This window comes from Pagrus major, chromosome 1, assembly GCF_040436345.1.
Source record: "Pagrus major chromosome 1, Pma_NU_1.0".
Lineage (NCBI taxonomy): Eukaryota > Metazoa > Chordata > Actinopteri > Spariformes > Sparidae > Pagrus > Pagrus major.
The window spans coordinates 35,098,204-35,118,945 of record NC_133215.1 but is presented as its reverse complement, the minus strand read 5'-3'; the positions used below and the strand labels follow the sequence as shown (position 1 = coordinate 35,118,945).

The window sequence follows — 20,742 nt, the reverse complement described above, 5'->3', positions numbered from 1 at the left end:
TCTGTCTGCATTTTATTTTAACTCAGCCACCCTTGTGAAGCACTATCCATAATAACATGGATACATTGTGCTACAGTTTATAATGATTTTGTTTAACTCCATCTTCTTTTACGTTATATGAGAGGAAGCTGTCACCACCTGACCTGAGTAGTGCTTGCATTTTTCAGTGTCCATCTTGCTGTTACTGTGTACTGTCCTACTATTTGGACAAATTTTACTTTTGGCATTCGCATTTTGGCCCTGCTTTGTTAATTTTGTTCTTATAATTTACATGTCAATATAGCCCCTTACAATTGAACTGAATTGAAAAAATGCTATGCTATGACAGGCAACCGAGCACTACCATTCGAAATCATCATTAACAAATTTACGGTTTATGTGAAGGTCCACCTAACTGTCCAAGACGGCGGATGCACTCTTAGGTACACTACGGAGATCAGGCAGCCACTCACATCAGGTGGTGACAACAGCCACAGGTATTGCCCCCTCTGTCTGTTTGCTACACACATGTCGTGAAAGTTGAATTGAACTGGAGCTTAACTTTGAACCATGTCCCTTCCTGAGAACAGACAGGGCAACATGTTGAATGACCAGTACATAATTTGAGGCTAGCCCACACAGTGAAAGGCAGCTTCACATTTAGTAAAAACCTATGTGCAATGTACCTTTTACATTGAAAAACATTCAATGTAAAGCACATCCACCAATCAGTGTTTTATCTTTGACAACAGAAGCATTTTAAATGTTCCTCGATAGAAGTGGTAGTTTGATGTGGGGACACATCATGTAAAACACCACAATACGCAGTTGTCATGGTTATAAAATTGTGCATGATAAAAAGACCAAGCTTATGGCTAAAAACTAATTCATGGCAAGATTTGATTAAAAGCAATGTAATTCATGTTGTTCAAAGTGTAACATAATAATTTGCTAGGAATAGTGATTAAAAATGGAATCATTCATTGTTTTCATGTATTCTGAGCTAAAAGGGTTAAACCGTTGTTAAAAAGTAATAATAACTCGTTGTTTACATGTATCCTGAGCTAAAAAGGTTAAAATGATGATTGATCATTTGTTCTGTGTTCAACTGCTTTTGCCTCGCAGGTCCAGAAAGGACAACAGAGACAGTAACAACAGTAATAGATAAAATAGTTTATTTTATCTCAGTTTTGTTTACAATCTTTTACTTACCTTTTATGAGAATGTATTTGCATAAGTTATGTTTAAAAACTCAATTGTATTTTCTATTTTCTTCGTCAAGTCTGTGACGGATGTGCTGCACAGTGATTGATTGTTGATGCCTTGTTTTTGCGTGTTGAGAGAGAAGCAGGAGAGAAACGTGGCTGAAAATGAGAATACACTGAATGGCGGCAAACGTGTGGTGTTCTTGTAGTTTTTCACCCTTTTTACTTTATCATTTTCCCCGGCAACGGGGCGTAACATTTGGAGGCACCGCTGGGATTGTGTGCAGCGTGGTTTAACATCGACAGAGGTGTCCCCAGCCGTCACACATCCTTTTTTTAAAACGACCCGGACCATCGGAGCAAGTGAGGAGTCGGCTGCCGTGGGAACCCGACCGTCTTCGGCTACAAGTAATCTGAGGTATTGCTACATACCAGGAGAGCTAACTGCTAAGAAGATTAATCGGTACCACCTCGCCGTTAGCGCCCACATTCTGCAGGATGGCGTCGACAGAGATAGAGAAACTACAACTCGGAGTTATAAAAGAACTGTGTTTGCTGCCCAGAGAAAGTTTAGTGGAGCTGTGTGACTATTTAATCCTCGGCGGAGCGGAGTTCGAGCATGTTAGCGGCAAAGGACGCACAGCCCTCATCACGCTAATTTCAAGCTACATCCAGAGAGAAGAGCTAGAGGACCTTGAGGATCAAGGTATGGCTGACTTACTCCATCTTCAAGAAAAAATCTACGAGCTACAGGCTGTGTGCAATGCTAGTGTAACAAAACAAGCGGAGGAGCAGCAGAAAAAACAAGATGAAGAGGAGGAAAAATTATTAAAGGAAATTGAAGTGTTGCAGCTCCGGCTAGCAAGCACACAGAAAGAAAGAGACACCAAAAGCAACGGTTACAACAGACAGGTAACACAGAACACAGCCCACAACCCTCCACCTCATCACTGGCACAAAGACTTTAAAATTGCTGGACAAATTGGTGAGCCTGGTCAAAAAGACAAACTGACTTTTTCAAGTTTAGGAAGGCAAATTGAACATGGTCTAAGCAAGGGGTTTCCAGAGCTAGAGATTGTGGATTCAGTGATTAGAGCCATAGCGCCTGGTATGCAGCTTCGCAGCTATTTGGAGGGCAAAATGAACTTGACTTTACCAACATTGAGACGAATCCTCCGTTCACATTATCAAGAGAAAAGTGCAACCGATCTCTACACTCAGTTGACTTCTGAGGTGCAAGGATTTAAAGAAACCCCCCAGAACTTCCTCATCCGCACTCTCGACCTGAGACAAAAGATCTTGTTTGCCTCACAGGAATCTGAGTCGGGTCTTCAGTATGATCCTGGGCTAGTGCAAAGAATGTTTCTTCACACTGTGTTAACTGGACTTCAGAACGACAACATCAAGCGTGATCTTCAGCCTTATTTGGAGCAAGCTGACATCTCTGACGAACTGTTGCTTGAGAGAATGAACATTGCATGTGCCTATGAAACAGAGAGACAGATGAAAAAGAAAATGGCCGGGCAACAGAAACCTGTTTCTGTTCACTCAGCACAGTCAAGTGATGTTCCTGCTGAAAAGAATGAAAAACCAGCTACTCACCAAAATCCTAAAGTTTCCCCTGTCGTTCTCTCCCAGCTTGAGGAGATTAAATCGGAGATAGCTCTGTTGAAAGACCTGAAAGTGGAAGTGTCTCAAATCAGGGAGTCCATGCTACAGCCCCAGCACGCACCCAGACCACAACCACCAGCAGGGGGCGCGGATGGCACATCAGGACAGCAATTCTCAGGTGAGCAGATGCAGGATTGGTCACAGAACTACTGGTTCAATACAGGCCCCAGACACCGAGGTGGAACTGCCCAGTACCAGCAAAGATTTGCCCCACAACGCAGCTTCCCTCCACCAAATCGCGGACAAATGAGGAGATGTTTTGGCTGTCAACAGAGTGGAGCTGAGGACTATTGTACACACTGCTACAGGTGTGGCAGCAGCGAACATTTCCTTGCTGGATGTCGAGCAAGGGGACAGAGACAATTTGGAGGTGAGCCTTTAAACGGAGGAAGGTCACTCGCACGGGACAGGGAGTGACCAATCACACAGCGAGGTCCCAGCAATGTGCACACTGTGGACAGAAGGGAGAAGGGGTAATGCTGAAACAGTGTGCATCCTGTAAAAATGTGTTTTATTGTTCTAGGCCATGTCAAGTTGATAATTGGGCTGAACACAAAAAACATTGCAAACCTCTCTCATGTATGACTGCTAACGCTACCTCGAGAAGAGAAAAACAGGCTAAGAGAGCCCCATTAGTAGGAGAGAAACACATGGTCAGCTGCTTCATTCAAGGTCAAAGGGTCCAAGCTCTGTGGGACTCAGGCTCCCAAGTGACAATAATTGACGAGCTATGGAAAGAAGTGCACTTACCAGACACAAGACTGAGAGACATTTCTGACATTTTGGACGTGGCACCGGGCCTAGATATAAAAGCAGCAAATGGGGAAAGCATGCCATACACAGGTTGGGTTGAGATAGCTTTCAGGTTAGCTTCCGGGGCTGCATCCAAGACAGAAGTAATTGTTCCCACGCTTGTAATGAAGGGTGGAAAACTTGCTCAACCAATCATTGGCTCTAATGTAATTAAGATCATTATTGACAGTGAATTGAAACAATCACACACTACTCACAGGGAACATCTGAGTAAAACAGTGAGGGCATCATTCCCAGGCTACACAGACACTTTTGTAAAACATGTAACTGCTGTTGTTGAGCAAGTCAGTGTCAAGCAAGCAAATGAGTATGTAGTCAAGACAAAAAGGGAGAGAATCAACATACCTAAACATCTGTCAGTCCAAGTTGAATGTCACGTCCACATGGACTCCCCACAGGAGGATGCAATACTCATCTTCGAGCCTGATGTGAATCCTCGCTGGACAGAGGGACTTGAACTGTGTGACATGGCAGTAGAGGTAACCAGAGGCACAAAAAAACCCTCTATTACTGTAAGTGTGCAGAACCCAACAGATCATGACATTGTGTTAGCAGGGAGAACTGTTATTGGGACTGTCCAGCATGTCCAGGCAGTCTACCCCACCTCTGTGCTGGAGAGATCTCGCCCACCACCGTCAGTCACAACAAATCACGTCACTGCTAAAGAGGGTCAAACAGATGATAATGTTTGGGACCCACCTGTAAATCTGAGTCATCTCAGCGAGCCAGAACAGGAGACAGTTCGCCAGATGTTAAGAGAGGAGTCTACCTCCTTTTCAAGGACAGATGATGATATTGGCCGCATAGAAAGATTGCAACTTCACATATCACTGAAAGACACTGAGCCGGTAGCAAAAACATATCTCTCTGTACCTAAACCACTGTATCAGGAAATGAAGGACTACCTGAGTGACCTCATCGCTCAGGGCTGGGTAGAGAAATCTAACTCCCCTTATGCTTCACCAGTCGTGTGTGTCCGAAAAAAAGACGGCAGTCTACGACTGTGCATTGACTACCGTGAGGTGAACAGGAAGACGCTCCCTGACCGTCAGCCTATACCCAGAGTGCAAGATATAATGGATGGCCTAGGAGGCAACTCATGGTTCTCTCTCCTAGACCAAGGAAAGGCGTACCATCAGGGATTTATGACTAGGGAGAGCAGACCTCTGACTGCTTTTGTGACACCATGGGGTCTCTATGAGTGGATCAGGATTCCCTTCGGTCTTATGAATGCTCCAGCTGCCTTCCAGCGCTGCATGGAGAATTGTTTGGAAGGACTGAGAGATGACATCTGTATCCCTTATTTAGATGACACACTGGTTTTCAGCAGAACCTTTGAGGATCACGTCGAACATGTGAGGACAGTGCTACAGCGGCTACGTCAGCATGGCATAAAGTTGAAACCTAGGAAGTGTGAAGTGTTCAGACGTGAGGTCCGCTACTTAGGGCGCATCGTGTCTGCGGATGGCAGTAAAATGGACCCTGCTGATACTGTAGCAGTGAGAGCTTTAAAGAAGAAGAGGCCGCAGACTGTGGGAGAACTGAGAGCAGTCATGGGACTCCTGAGCTATTACCGGCAGTACATAAGAGACTTTTCCCGCATCGCCGGCCCACTTTATGCTCTGACAGAATCAGATCCCAAATCCGACAAACACAAGGACAGTAACACACGGACAAGAAAAGTGAAAGGAAAGTTTAAAGGGGCACCTTCACACAAGCCGATCACATGGACTGATGAGCATCAACAAATACTGGAGAGACTGATTAACTGTTTGGTTGAGCCACCGATTCTTGGATTCCCAGACTTCAACAAATCATTCATCTTGCACACAGACGCTTCACACCAAGGGTTAGGTGCTGTGTTATATCAAGAACAGGAGAGTAAGCTACGTGTAATAGCCTACGCATCACGCACCTTGACCAAAGCAGAAAAGAACTATCATCTTCATTCAGGGAAACTTGAATTCTTGGCGTTGAAGTGGTCTGTTACCGAGCGATTCAGGGACTATTTAATTGGCTCCTCCTGTACTGTGTATACCGACAACAACCCACTGACCTATGTGTTGTCAACAGCCAAATTAAATGCAACAGGGCATAGGTGGGTTGCCGAATTAGCTGACTTTGACCTAATTATTAAGTATCGTCCAGGCAAAGAAAATTGTGATGCTGATGGTCTTTCAAGAATGCCCTGTGACATAGAGGCGATGATGCAGGAATGCACAGAGGAAATGTCATCCCCTTCAGTGCAAGCCACAGTACAAGCTGTTGAAAGTGATGTCTCACACACAGTGTGGTCCATGATGACTTGTGAGTGTACAGAAATGGGTGGAGACACACCTACACCGTTTTCAAGAGCAGATATCTGTCAAGCTCAGAGAGATGATCCAACCATTGGTCCAGTCGTTGCCTGTAAACAATCAAAAGAAAAGCCGACAAGACAGCAGTTAAAGTCATTCAATGTACAGACCAAATGTTTGCTGCGTGACTGGGAGAAACTTACCTTTGATGGAGACGGGATACTTCAAAGAAAGACTGCAACCAGAACTCAGCTTGTTCTGCCTGAAAGATACAAAGGAACAGTGTTGAAACAGCTCCACAATGAGATGGGACATCAAGGCGTGGAACGCACAACATCGCTCATCAGGGATCGCTTCTTCTGGCCACACATGCAGCGAGAGATAGAGCACTACGTCACACAAAGTTGTACATGCCTGAAACAGAAAAAGCCCTGTAGAGAAGCCAGAGCTCCACTCGTACCGATTGTCACCACTCAGCCATTCGAGCTTGTATCCATTGACTTCCTACATCTGGATAAGTGCCGAGGTGGATATGAATACATATTGTTAATAGTAGATCATTACACACGCTTTGCACAAGCCTACCCCACAACATCGAAATCTGCCAAGACTGTTGCTGATAAAATATTTAATGATTACGCACTGAAGTTTGGATTCCCTCTGAGAATTCACCACGACCAGGGAGGTGAATTCGAGAATCAATTGTTTGCACAGCTGAAGAAAAATTGTGGAGTGATGGGCTCTCGAACCACGCCGTATCACCCACAAGGCAACGGGCAAGTGGAACGGCTTAACAGAACACTGCTACAAATGCTAAGAACGCTCACAGAGAAACAAAAGTCAGATTGGAGAGAGTCATTGCCTAAGCTCATCTACGCATATAACAGTACCAGATGTGAAGTTACAGGTTTTTCCCCTTTTTACCTTCTGTTTGGCAGATCACCAAGGTTACCTGTTGACTTGTTATTTGGTTTGACCCCTGAGACTGGAACTGCTGATCATCGAGAGTACATGAAAAAGTGGAAACAACAGATGCAAGAGGCTTATGAGATCACAACAGCAAATGCAAAGAAATGTGCTGAAAGGAGCAAGAGGAATCATGATAACAAAGTCAGGAGTTCTGTTTTGCATGAGGGCGACCGTGTTCTCATCAGGAATATGACACCTAGAGGAGGGACAGGAAAGCTCAGGAATCACTGGGAAGATTGCATCCACAAAGTAATTCGTCAGGTGGGAAAAGACATGCCCATATATGAAGTGATACCTGAGCAAGGCAAAGCGAGAGGACGTAGGATCCTGCACCGTAACCTCCTGTTGCCATGTGACCATTTACCACTAGAAATTCAGCTGAAACCAGCTAAAGTGAAAAGACAAATCACAGCTCAGACTCATCAAGGCAAAGATCAAACAGACCAAGAGACAAACGATGATGATACTGATGATGACGACTATGGGTACTATCTACTCAGACATCAGCCTGTGCCACAGCCCCAAGTCCACACAGACAGAGAGAATGCTGATGAAGGTGTCACACAGCTCGTGGAGGATGTTGAGCCTGAGCATCAGGACATGCCCCAGCTGGAGCAGGACACAAGAGATCCACTGTCAGAAGAGGACATGTCAGTTCAAGAGGAGATTTCACTGGAGGAGAGAATGCCAGCAGCAGAGTCACCTGTTCAAAGTGAAGATCACAGTGTGGATGAACAACAGTACCAGCGACCAGTAAGAGAGAGACGGCCTCCGAGAGTCTTCACATATGATCAGCTTGGCCATCCCAGTTGCTGTGGCACCGGACTCCCAGATTACATGATGCACTACTATCCTCCAGCATCCTATGGAGACATGCAAGCAGCAAGTACATGGACAGCTCCAGTACAACACTGGAATTATCAGCCTGTTGCACCGGGCTACTGAAAGAAGAAGACTCACTTACACACACATCATACACATATCAGACACTCTTTGATGGACTGTTGGACACTGAGTGTTGATACACTTACACCTCTACATTATACGCTCTTTGATGGACTGTTGGACACTGAGTGTTGATGCACATACACATATCATACATTCATGGATGGACTCTTTCACAAACTGAGTGTTGATGCACTACATACACACACACTCATGGATGGACTGTTTCATGGACTGAGTGTTGACATACATGCACATATACATACCTTATACAGTCATAAATGGACTGATGGACAAGCAGAGTGCTGATACACGTGTAACACACTCCTGGACTTTGAATAAGCCGAGTGATTGTATACAGACTGTAGAATGATTGGCCTGATGACATTATGACATAGGTAAATGCTTTAAACATTACTCACCTGTTGGTTGAGATGTCGTGGACGACATCTGTGTTGTAGGGGAGTGTGTCATGGTTATAAAATTGTGCATGATAAAAAGACCAAGCTTATGGCTAAAAACTAATTCATGGCAAGATTTGATTAAAAGCAATGTAATTCATGTTGTTCAAAGTGTAACATAATAATTTGCTAGGAATAGTGATTAAAAATGGAATCATTCATTGTTTTCATGTATTCTGAGCTAAAAGGGTTAAACCGTTGTTAAAAAGTAATAATAACTCGTTGTTTACATGTATCCTGAGCTAAAAAGGTTAAAATGATGATTGATCATTTGTTCTGTGTTCAACTGCTTTTGCCTCGCAGGTCCAGAAAGGACAACAGAGACAGTAACAACAGTAATAGATAAAATAGTTTATTTTATCTCAGTTTTGTTTACAATCTTTTACTTACCTTTTATGAGAATGTATTTGCATAAGTTATGTTTAAAAACTCAATTGTATTTTCTATTTTCTTCGTCAAGTCTGTGACGGATGTGCTGCACAGTGATTGATTGTTGATGCCTTGTTTTTGCGTGTTGAGAGAGAAGCAGGAGAGAAACGTGGCTGAAAATGAGAATACACTGAATGGCGGCAAACGTGTGGTGTTCTTGTAGTTTTTCACCCTTTTTACTTTATCATTTTCCCCGGCAACGGGGCGTAACACAGTATTGCATAAACTTTTCATTTTGCTAACTGGACAGAACCTCAGAGACACTTTCATGCATGATAGATTAAATAAAATGTTTATTTTAACTCTTAAACAAGTGAAAAATGATGCCAATGACTTTTTTAAAGTATGTTATTTTAAGGAGTTATGTAAACTCAAGTGGACAGCATGTATGGACAGTCTCAAAAGTGACTCAGGAATAACTTTTAAATCCTTTGATTGTCAGAAAACCAGACTGGGGAAAAAAATATTCCACTACATAAGATGGAAGAAATACTTTTATCTGGATTTCAATGCATTTTTCTTTGTCCACATGACAGAAAATAGGTCTGTCCACTCCAGTGGACATTATGCACCAAAGGGTATATTCAGCTTATCGGGCCTATATTTGGATAAAGTGGACTTATAATTAGATTAAATTGGAAGACTATTTAATGTTATTTGATAAAAGTGTTAATTTTATAATAATTTTAATTAAAACAATTAAATGCCCACTGGAGTGGAGTTTTCAGTCACAGAAAAAAACATACAAAAAACATCTAGTAAAAGTGTGGATAAGAGAATTTATCGCATCTTATTTAGTTAACATTTTTTTACATGAGAATAAGAGGATTTGACAGTTAAATATGGATGCGGAGCATCTCCTTTTCCTCTTGACATTAAGAATTTATGAGGCAGTATCTCAAAATGACAAAGAAATACAAAGATAAACAGATGGAATTGTGGAGAAGGCTTTGGGGGTCCACCACCTGCTAATTTGGACATAGCAATCCTGCTGAAATGGTTAAAAAAATCTGTCAAATATCTTTTCACTGTGGTAGACGCCATGCAAGGGTATCTCAAGTCATATCATATAAAAGGCAAGGCTGCTTCTCTCTCCCCTCTAAGTCCAACAGACCAGAGCAGGGTCACTCTGCTTCTTTAGATTGTCCCTATAAATATAAACATAGACACCAAACACCTGCTGTAATGTGCCAAAATATCACCAGTATCCTGTTATGGCTCTCCCCATATTTACATGTATAAGGCCTTCACTACAGTGAGAAACATTTACACATCATCTGCAGCACATTGTTGTCACTGGTGAAACTCAGCTCAGCCTTGCAGCACTTTGTACACACTGGTGGTTTTATTCAAGAGTAGAATCTGACTAACAGCTCCAAGACACAAAACTAAAACCTTACATCTCAACTCAGACGAAGTTGTTAGCATGCACAGTCAGCGTCCACAGCTCTGGCTTCACAGCAGGAGAGATAGTAGTTGACCAGTGATTATCAAACACCTGCAGCTGGGACTGCAGCGCCGGCCACCTGCTGCTGTTTCCCACCTCAAATGAATAGAGGAATATATATATCTTTCAACTAGTGCTGCTGATCTTAGCACCTTATTTCATCTAAACTTCATATGTACTGTAGCCCATGGCATAGTTTGTATTTTCAGTTTTTCTTCAATCTCTTACTGGCAAAGACAGTTTTTACTGTCATCCTTAAAATTCATTAAATTTCATTCAAGTTACTTTCATTGCACTCAAATCAGAAGGGCTGCAGAAGAACACAGAGGAAATAAAGGAAGAACAACCAAAGACATGATCCTATTAATGTTCTTCATGAGGCTGCTTTAAATTCCCTGAAGATACCTCAACCTCACGCTGGATTATGCATGTATAATGGCTCAATACTTGTGATGTCAAATGTGCTGTGCATCCCCCCAGGCTGCACCAAGAAAGTATTGATTGCTGGAGGGCAGAAGGTACACTTCAAAACAGCTTCAAAGAAACCAGCCTGGATATTCTCAAGCATCTTGTTAGTTTATCTTAGAAAAACAGATGTTTTGTATGATATCTATCTACTGTAATCACTCTATTCTTCTCCCTGCAGGTCCTCCAGTCAATGTTTCCTGTAACATTTTCATCAACAGCTTTGGCTCCATTGCTGAAACCACCATGGTAAGTAACAGAGAAACCAAAATAAATTAGCAGAAAGGTTAAATTAGCATAAAGGCACAAACAAAGTTTAAACGTGAGTGTTACATAAACCTTGTTTCATCAAAAAGCATTCATAAAATTATTATATGTTAAAATAACAAGTATCTTCTCACAGTGAGTTGTTCCAGCATCTTAACACAACATACTCCCTGTAAACCAGCAGCCAAATAGAACAATGTTATGTGTATTAGAGGTGAACAGTAAGCAGCATTACTTTGCGTATTTGTGAGCATCAGGCTTTGTGCACTGCTTTGTGCAACTTGATTCACACAGACCTGCATTCAGTTACATTTGTCGTTGACAGGAGGTTCAGTCCTGTCAATTAAATAGAGTTGAGAGTTTAGTGTGGAGGAAATTTTCAGTGTGCTGAAAATTCTGGTTTTTGCTCAGTGCTCAGACAGGATGCTGTCACGCTTCAGTCAGGTCAGAAATCATTAATTCAGAATGTGGACCTTTAGGCCACTGAGGGCAGCATTGAGGATTTAAGCCTTTGATCACTGCTCTCCTGATGAGTGCACAGGGTGTAGATTCTTCATGTGTTTATATGTAGATGCAGATTGCAGTATATACTTAAGACCAGTGGGAATATGAGCAGAACAGCAGAATGTGTGTCTAATCTAATCTACTGTAGAAACCCAAATTTAGCCACTTTAGTAAGGATGTCTGATAGTTTGACATTTGAAATGATTTCTGATTAAGAAGAGGCACAAGTCTCACCTGTGATTCATGTGGGTTTTCAAAACTGTGAAAAGAAGTACAGCAGTTGTTGAAAAGCCTTGAGTTTGGCGGTCATGTGCAGATAGTTAAGGTATGGAGAGTAGCAGTCTGTCAGTCATTATTAAGCCTCAAGGTCTGTTGTGAATTATTGAATACAGTTTCACATCTTGTCAAGATTAAAATGGGCATTTGGAGGGTAGGTTCAAATTTAAATCACTCAAGGCTTACATTTACATTTAAAATGTTATTTTTTAACATTTCGCTCTAATTAAGACAGCACATTGATTGGTGAGACCAGTCAGAAGAGTAAAATCCATAGATATCTTTTCAGCAAAATAGGTGGTATAAATTATTCACTGTTAGTAACACTTACATTTTGTCATGTAATTGTAATCATTAATTGCTATAGAGGCAGATATTAGCACCTACCAGAAGGGCAAATCATTTGGAAGGGGAAGAAGGAAAAGCTTCACACAGTGTCCAGACAGGCTGGCACAGTGACAAGCAGAAATAATAACAGAGGGAGGCAGACACAGACAGAAATCAGAAGAGACAGACAAGCAGACAGGAATAGCAGATGTGCAGTGAAGACATTTAGTGAGTCTGACAGCAGATACTTTAAAGTGACATGAAGTCACTGCAGGCTGCACACAAGTTGCTTCCATCAATATTATGTGTGCACACACATGTACATAGACCAGGATCAGGATTTTAATGGGTTTCAGGGTGTGTGGCTATTAGATGAGTAAAAATGTGCTAAAAGTGTCGGTGAGGGAAATTTGGTCTGACCTCCTGGCACAGGAGTGCAAACATTTTATCAGCTTTCATAACCCTCATAAGTCCCTCCATCTCCTCCAGGCTTTAGGAGAGCTGCAGAGTTGTCCCAACCTGGGAGTCCCCGACCAGGCTGGGACAAGACAAATTTCAGTTTGTGTGGAAATACAGAATGCACTTCAAAAATAGTGGTGGATTCAGAGTAGCTGTGATGCTTTCCAGGATGTTGCCCATCCACACTTTCAATTTATGCTTCATTATCAACAAGGACAGACAGTTATACTGTATATATACAGTAATGCAGAATGTTATTAAATATGAAGATGGATTCTTCAGTGTTGTGAAAACCATGATCAAACCAAAAAAATGCTGAAAATTGCAGCTTAAGGGCCACTAGCTGGTTTTAACACATTTACAGCGTGCCCACACAGAAGCAGAATACACAAACACACTGCAAATACACACAACACAAGCAACTACATGAACTCACTACAATTACAGAAGACAGCAGTGTTTCCACAGGACACTAGTGCTGAACACAGCTTGGACACACTTGCGGTTGCTACATTTTAAAGTTGTTGCAGTCAGGTGGTCCATGTATGATTGTTTATGTTTATCTTAAACACTGAAAATCACTGAGGGTAAAGAGAGTGCAGGTATAGCCACCGAACGTGTGGTGGGGAGATCAGGGTAATGTAGCAGGAGGTGATGAGCGGATGATTGTCAGGGGTGTCTCTCTGCTGCAGCAGGAACCAGAAAGCCATGGCCACGAACACACACACACCCACACACACACACACACACACACACACACACACACACACACACACTGAGAAGGAGCCGGTGAGGGACAAAGGAGGGGGGAAACAGGTTGGAAAACACAACAGGGAAACGAAAACAAGACACAACAAGGCTTACACGGCACACACAGCTTGAGCTTTAAGTCGTAGTTTTCCCTTGTCGGCCACCATAGAAAAAGGCTGTTCCGGCTCACGTTTAACTTATGAACCAAACCATATTTCATTCAATTGCTTTATATTCTTGTTTTGCTAGTGTAGCTATAGTGATAGTGTATTTGGCTCTGAGCAAACACTCAATTCTCTGCCTGAGTGCATCCTGTACAGACAGTGTTAGACTTGTTGTCTCACAGTAAGGAATAGTTCATCAGCAGCTTCAATCAGAAAATCTGACAGTTAACCTTCATAAGCCAAAGCTGACTGATAGTGAGCCAGAACTCCATTTTTCTTTGTCTGTAAGTCAGTAATGATTGAACACATTTGTGACTCTTCACTTCACTCCGACACCACTTCACTTTCAGTCTCCTGCATAATTAGCAGAGCAGAACTGGTTGTGATCAGTCAAGCCCTCTCTAAAGATGGATGGATGGACGAGTGGATGGATGATTGAAGCGACAAGGTCTAAGTGCTTTCTGCACCACTGGGAGTATTTCTGACAGAGGTGCCATTTGTACGTATGCATGTGTGCGTGCGTGTTTGTGTGTGTGTGTCTGTGTGCGTGTGTGTTTGCCAAGCAAGAACTGTCATGAAACATTTCAGAATGTACAATATTGCTTTCATTTGACTTTTATTATTTATCCAACTCAAATGAATTTTTCATGACTGTGTGTGTGTGTGTGTGTGTGTGTGTGTGTGTGTGTGTGTGTGTGTGTGTGTGTGTGTGTGTGTGTGTGTGTGTGTGTGTGTGTGTACACAACAGTGAGCCAGCTTTGTGAGTGTGTCATCCTGGCCCTCTGTCTGTGTGAATTCTTTTTAGAGTCTGTCTGCTGGACTTCACTGCAGGGACATTGTTATCATTTTTAATTTCTTTTAATTTAGGATTCAGGATGTCTGTTGTTAAGTCAAAAGCTTGTTCTGGCTTTTAGTATAATGAAGGGACTTCAATTAAAAAAAAGGCAAAACCTTCAGTATTATGCAGAGTAAAGGTTTGTACAAATGCAGAGGTCATGATATACAGTTTATAGTAGAAGCTGTAGAGCGAGAGGAGCGCTGAGAGATACGTATACAGGGGCCATATGTCACATTAGGATTAAGACCTTTCTCTCTTCTCACCATCTGTCTTTTCATCTACCCACTCCTCTCTTCCTCTGACAAACAAGAGAGCACAGTGACATAACCTCAACACATAAACAACACATTTCAAATATGTTTTACTGACATGACAGGAAGTATTAACAAGTAGCAACTAGTAACTGCAGCTGGATATCATTTCAGCTGACACATTAACAGCTGGAGTGGAGATAATGGATTGACTCCAGTGTCAAAAAATTGTCTTTTATGTCCTTCATAGATTGAATTGGTGCTGTTCGTATTGACATTATTATTATTATTAGTGGTAGTAGTAGTGCGGTGTCCATTCAAAACATGCTGTTTGGCACAGATTATCTATTATTTGATTTTGAAGATTTTACATCTGGATGATTACATCAGTACTTTCTGAGCTGGACCATCACAACCAATGAGAGAGGCCTCTCACAGCAGCTGGCGGTGCTGCCAAGCAACGGTAAACATTGTAGCCCTTGAGGCTAACATTAGCATACATAAACTGTTGACATAAACTTAAAATCTTGCATACAGTTCTCACTGAAGAGTATTAAACCTGTGTTGACTGCGTCTCCCCACTCGTCCAGACTCGTTTAAGCTTTTGTTTTTAGTTTTTTCTCACTGCAGCACGTTACTACAGCAAGTTGCTGCACCACACTCTCCATTTTGTTTATGTCTGCTTCTCTATGAGATCACATGAAAGGGATCACGCGTGAGTCCAACTTCAGTCTGCAGAGCCATGAAGCCAGAGCGAGATGAACAGTCTTGAGATATGTGAATATCTAATATACATAGTTAGATTTAAAAAAAAATATTATTATTATTATTATTATTATGATAAATGTATGGCTGTAATGAATGAGGATGTACTGCTTTTCTTTTGTTTGTGTATTTATTTGTTGACCTAACAGCCTCAGAAAACTATTGAGGTCACTCCAGGCTGTTGATGTAACGCCCACTCGGCTCCAGGTGGCTGATATTTGTTTGACTTTCATCCCACTGCCTGGCACTTTATATGACTGCATGCAGTCTTTTTTTAATGCACTATTTTCCCTGTTTCAACAGTGAGAAGTGTTATGTCCATAAGGACTGCATGTTGCCAAAACTAGTCTTTGCTGAACACAAAGAACCCACCAGCTCACCAAGATGTTCATCCTGAGAGTGTAACGATGACACAGAGGAAGGCAGATTTCTGAGGGCCTCTTAAGTCTTAGTTCGAAGCAATAACATTATGTGAATGGTTCTTGTTAAATTTACTCATATCTATTTTGTTATGGAGAGCATCAGGAGGTTTATGGAGCATGCATTGTAGTGCTGTCAAAGACTCAAATAACAGAACATTTGACTGATAATATATGTATATGTATATTATTATTATTATTATTATTAATATATATATATATATATATATATATATTACCATTTATAATGCTGATGAAATAGTTTTTTGTGTCATCGTCATTGACAGAGAGGAAAAAAACTAAGTGGAGGAGAGATTGAGGGTTAATTTTTGAATGCCCCGTGTCACAGATACAGTACACACACACGCGCGCGCGCACAAACACAGGGGGCTTAGGGCCAGGTTGGTTCACTCTGGTCTATACACGCTATCTATGTTAAACAGATTTACTACTGTTAGACAGTTAGATTAGTGGGTTTTTTTCATTTGTTCACTCAATCTCTCCATCCCTCTTAATCCATTCTCTATCTGTGTGCGAGCAGTTTTTCCAACCACACAGGGAGACATGATAATGCCACAGGTTTGTGCTCACATGCACCACTTCAAGTTAATGGCTATGGGAGAGCAATTTTTACTGTCATGTTAGCGGTGCACCTGGAGTGATTCAGTGTTGACATATTAACATCTTATTAAATTGATATGACATTCTTTTTAACAGTCAATTTCCTGTTTACAGTTTCAACAGGCATGGTGCAAAACACGCATTCATTATGGAGTCATGTTTCTTCCACCTGATGAAATTCAGTCTCAGCCTACTCCTGAAAGAAACGTGTTTCTTTAGCTCAGCTCTATCTACCAAGGCAGCCCTTCTGTGATTTTTATCTGAAGCGTTACGTTGTACATCACTGACGTCACATTTCATGTGACGAATGCCCTGGAAACAGGTTAACACCAGTTAAAGTTAATACAAGCAAGCACCAGGCAGCAAGTAGGCCAGTGACGATCTTATGTTGATCACCAGATTGTACATTTTACCACAGTATCATTATTTACGCACCACCATCGGATGCTGATTACACGTCATCACTTTGTGTGGCAGGATATAAGTCAGAATTTAGCATGCTCACACGAAGCTTACGTTTAGATCAAAGCCGAGCTGAGGTGATAAAAACCTGTGTCTACTGCAGAGTCAATTGACCAGGGTGTAAATGTGCACATTCCCATTGCACACAAAAGCCTGATCTTATTGGGTTTAAGTGGGATTTTTGACCAGTAGAAAAGGGGTATTAGCACTGCCTGGTTTAGACAGTTTGATTAGTTTGGTGAGACGACTCAATCCAAGCGATAGAGAGGCAGCTCTCGCCCTCTCAATCCGACCATACACGTTGTGTCCGTGGATGCACACATACAAAATGTGGAAGTCTAATCTTTAGTTCATACTGTACAACTGTCCTAGAATCTGCCAGATTCATTTTGCGTAATTTCTTGGCAAAAGAAAGAGAATCTTGCTCTGGGAGCAGGCCAAATAGACAGAAGATTACCATTGTTCTTACAGTATACTACCAACATTGTAGTGATACAAAGCTGGCTGAAATAAGAGCTGCAAGAGGCTTAAAGAGCTGAGGGAGACTCCAGAGAGAGATTATAATTATGTCCACTATAAGCAATACCTCATACATTAAACATTTAGTGAAAGCCATTTGATCTATTGTCAATAAAAAAATATTGATTTAATGCAGTTTTAAGCTCCATAAACAGAGTTGTGTGTCTTATTGATAAAGGTAATGGACATCTTCTCAACATACATAATCAGCGTGGAATAGTTTTGGTCGTTCTGGTCTGTACACTATTCATGTTGATGCATTGGTCACTTTGACTTGAATGAATAGCTTAATGTCTCTTAAACTCAGCACTTTTATTTTGAATACACTCCTTTCTGTTTTTTCTTTGTGTTCTTTATTTTTCAAAAGTGGTATGCAGTATGCAGTTGGGGAAAGAGTTGGCAGTAAGAGACAGATGTATATTTAATTCTTGTTGTTCAGACACTGGTAATGAGGAAACCAGCAGAAAGAACTGATTACTGTGAATAGCTGAAATGTAGGCCTCTCTATCGGCCAACACAGATCACATCTGTAGGTATGGACGTCCAGGATAACCCCAGGCAGGCAGTGATTCACTGTACAGTGAATTTTATTTCAAGCTCTGATGAGGTTCGTGCATCAGTGAGCACCGGAGCTCTGATGAATCAGCTACATGATTCCTAGGCAGCAATGATAACTGCATATGTGTTCTTCTGAGAGCTGGGCCAGCGGTGGTGTAAAAGGCAATGAAAAATAAAGAATAAAGAGTATAAACAGGTTTATATAACTGTAATGATACATTTGTAAATTCAATTAGTTACATTGATTCTCAAGGGGAGTCATCATGAATGCAGAAGACATATAGAATACAAATTGCATGTTCAACTCATGTGGGCATCAGCAAAAGCATCAGCAACAGTTAGTATTACTGTCTCACCTGAATCAGACTCACCTTGTTTTATTTCATTAGCTGCATCTGTGTTCACCGTGCGATGACTCCGGCTGGAAGTGAAGTGAAGTGGAAGAGTAGTGATGTCACTTCCAGTCAGTGAGCATAGTGAGCAGAGAGGCTCACCACCTTTTATAGTGCATTCTGGGAATTTTCAAGGGAGCTGAACTTGCACTTCAATGGAGTGATACTGGCACCGGGACACTCAGTATACTATCTAGGGGACCAGTTTGAGACACCCTGTGTTCCCCCCAGTCGCTTATGCTGCTTTTATTTTCATGGACTATTTAAGTCGTTCAGAAACAAACAAATGACCCAAATTTCCCCAAAAGCATTTTCTGCTCTACATAAAAGAAGCTAGGACCATGTATGATAACATGCCTGAGTTATGCGCCACCATTCCCCTCCCCCATCTAAGCCAGTTTTATCTCCTCCTATTGTTTTTAATTCCCACAGAGAGACAGGTTAAAGCAGCTGGGCAACAGTCAGATTGGCAGCACACTCCTGTTTATTTTACTGCTGTTAAATATGATGTTGTGGTCAAATGTGATCCCAGATGGTTTGTAAAATAGCATTAAGTCAGATGGAGGAGTAAGTAAGGTAGGTTTGTAAGTAGGTAGTAGTAGGTTTAGACAAGGGATTTGTGATTTTGAATATGTAGTATTTTAGCCAGAAGTGGTTAAAGAAACGTCAGAGAAGTGCCAAAAGAAGACATTTCAGCACATTTCCTGTAAATACCATTATCAGTTCTAATAATGGGATCCCCCATGCATTAATATTAGGATTAGACTGTGATTTGCTTACCTAAGGCAAATAAGCAATGACGTGGGAGTATGACCCTATGACATACTGCTGCAAAACTTTAGCCACTTATACCACTTTTTTGACTCTTCTAAATTTTCTTCCCTTTTCAGGTACAATGCTATGGGTCGTGAAGTTCAGCACACTTGCTTATTAATACTTTTCCATCAGTCTATGTTTACGCAGCCCGTGCATCATTCACTCAGCACTAAGTTTGAAAGAGTTAAATATATAACTCTTAAAGGAATAGTTCACTCTAGAACGAAATTCAGTCATTATCGACTCACCCTCATGCTGATGAGAAATCCGGTGTAGTTTCTTATTCCTCAAAGTGCAGCTGGAGACCCGCGGGGGTACCGTCCTGCGGAAAAAATCCATATAATGGGCGTCAATGGTGCCCGAGACAAAAAGGTCCATGAAACTACACAAAAACTTTGTAATATTCCTCCATACTGCTCGTCCGCTGCAATCCAAGTGTCCTGAAGTGGCAACATCCAGAATTTACTCGAAACGACATCATTTAGTACATTTTTACAGCCTAAACAGTCACTATACTATATTTGCCTGGAGGCACGCTCCCACGTGCATGTGAGTCTCCCTCACAGCCGTTTGCACTACGGGAGCCGCGCCAGACAAGATCAACAGAACTCGTGATAGATACACACCGGTATTTACATCCTGCTGTGAGCGACCGAGCAACACAAACACAAGAGGGATCTGCCTGCACTAGTGATTTGAAACTTTGAAACTCACAGCGGACGAGCAGTATGGAGGAATATTACAACGTTTTTGTGTAGTTTTATGGACCTTTTCATCTCGGGCACCATTGACACCCGTTATATGGATTTTTGCTGCAGGAGGGTACCCCCGCGGGTCTCCAGCTGCACTTTGAGGAATAAGAAACTACACCGGATTTCTCATCAGCATGAGGGTGAGTCGATAATGACTGAATTTCGTTCTAGAGTGAACTATTCCTTTAAATTAAATATATTAGTTAGATATATTAAAAAAATAACCACTGTAACATTGTCAGTGGCTACCATGTCTCTAGCCGAGCCTTGCAAGTGGACTGATGTGTAACTCTCTACTAAGCAGCAACCAAATTGAAGCCAATGTGGAAGTACCAAAAACTGCAGTTCCTCGAATGGCCACTTGAGGCTGGCACCTAAAACGAGTCAGTCCCCATAAAAGCCCATATTAAAATGCCCTTAAACTTTACACATAAACACGTGTACAGCCTGGTACAAAAAACAGTTACCAGCACCTAATTTATCCCCTTATGACCACTGTACAGGGGTGAATTTTTATACAACACAGTCTTGCACCCAAGGTTTCCCAGCAGAACATCGCATTGTGATGAGATGATCAATGATATCACCTGTCACCTGTCAGTGGTTTTAATGTTGTGGCTGATTGGTGTATACAGGCTTACATCTGTCATTACCATCTAGTTCTTTCACTACAGCATTTTTAATAATTAGAGGCTAAAGGTTAAATTATATTAAGGCTTAAAGTTATGCGTCATTAGGGGCATGGCTGCTCTGACTGACAGCTAACCACAAGCTGTCTGCTGAGCTTCACCTCAGCTAATTCAGTCACTGAACTCCACCTCTCCACTGTATTTGTGGGGTTTATGTCTTTTGGTGGGTTTTAATTCAGACATCAGACACATAATAGTTCTCTCTGTGAGGTAAATTGGACTAACAGACTGG

At 41.7% G+C, this 20,742-nt stretch overlaps 1 protein-coding gene across 3 annotated transcripts in view; it reads left to right on the top strand.

The window, feature by feature from the left end:
- The window catches only part of glra3 (glycine receptor, alpha 3), a 41,221-nt gene that overhangs the window by 100 nt on the left and 20,379 nt on the right, over positions 1-20,742 (top strand). For all 3 annotated transcript variants that reach the window (XM_073468949.1, XM_073468956.1, XM_073468941.1), the window contains exon 2: positions 10,863-10,930. In XM_073468949.1, coding sequence (XP_073325050.1) covers positions 10,863-10,930 — 68 coding nt within the window. The remainder of the gene's footprint in view (positions 1-10,862; positions 10,931-20,742) is intronic.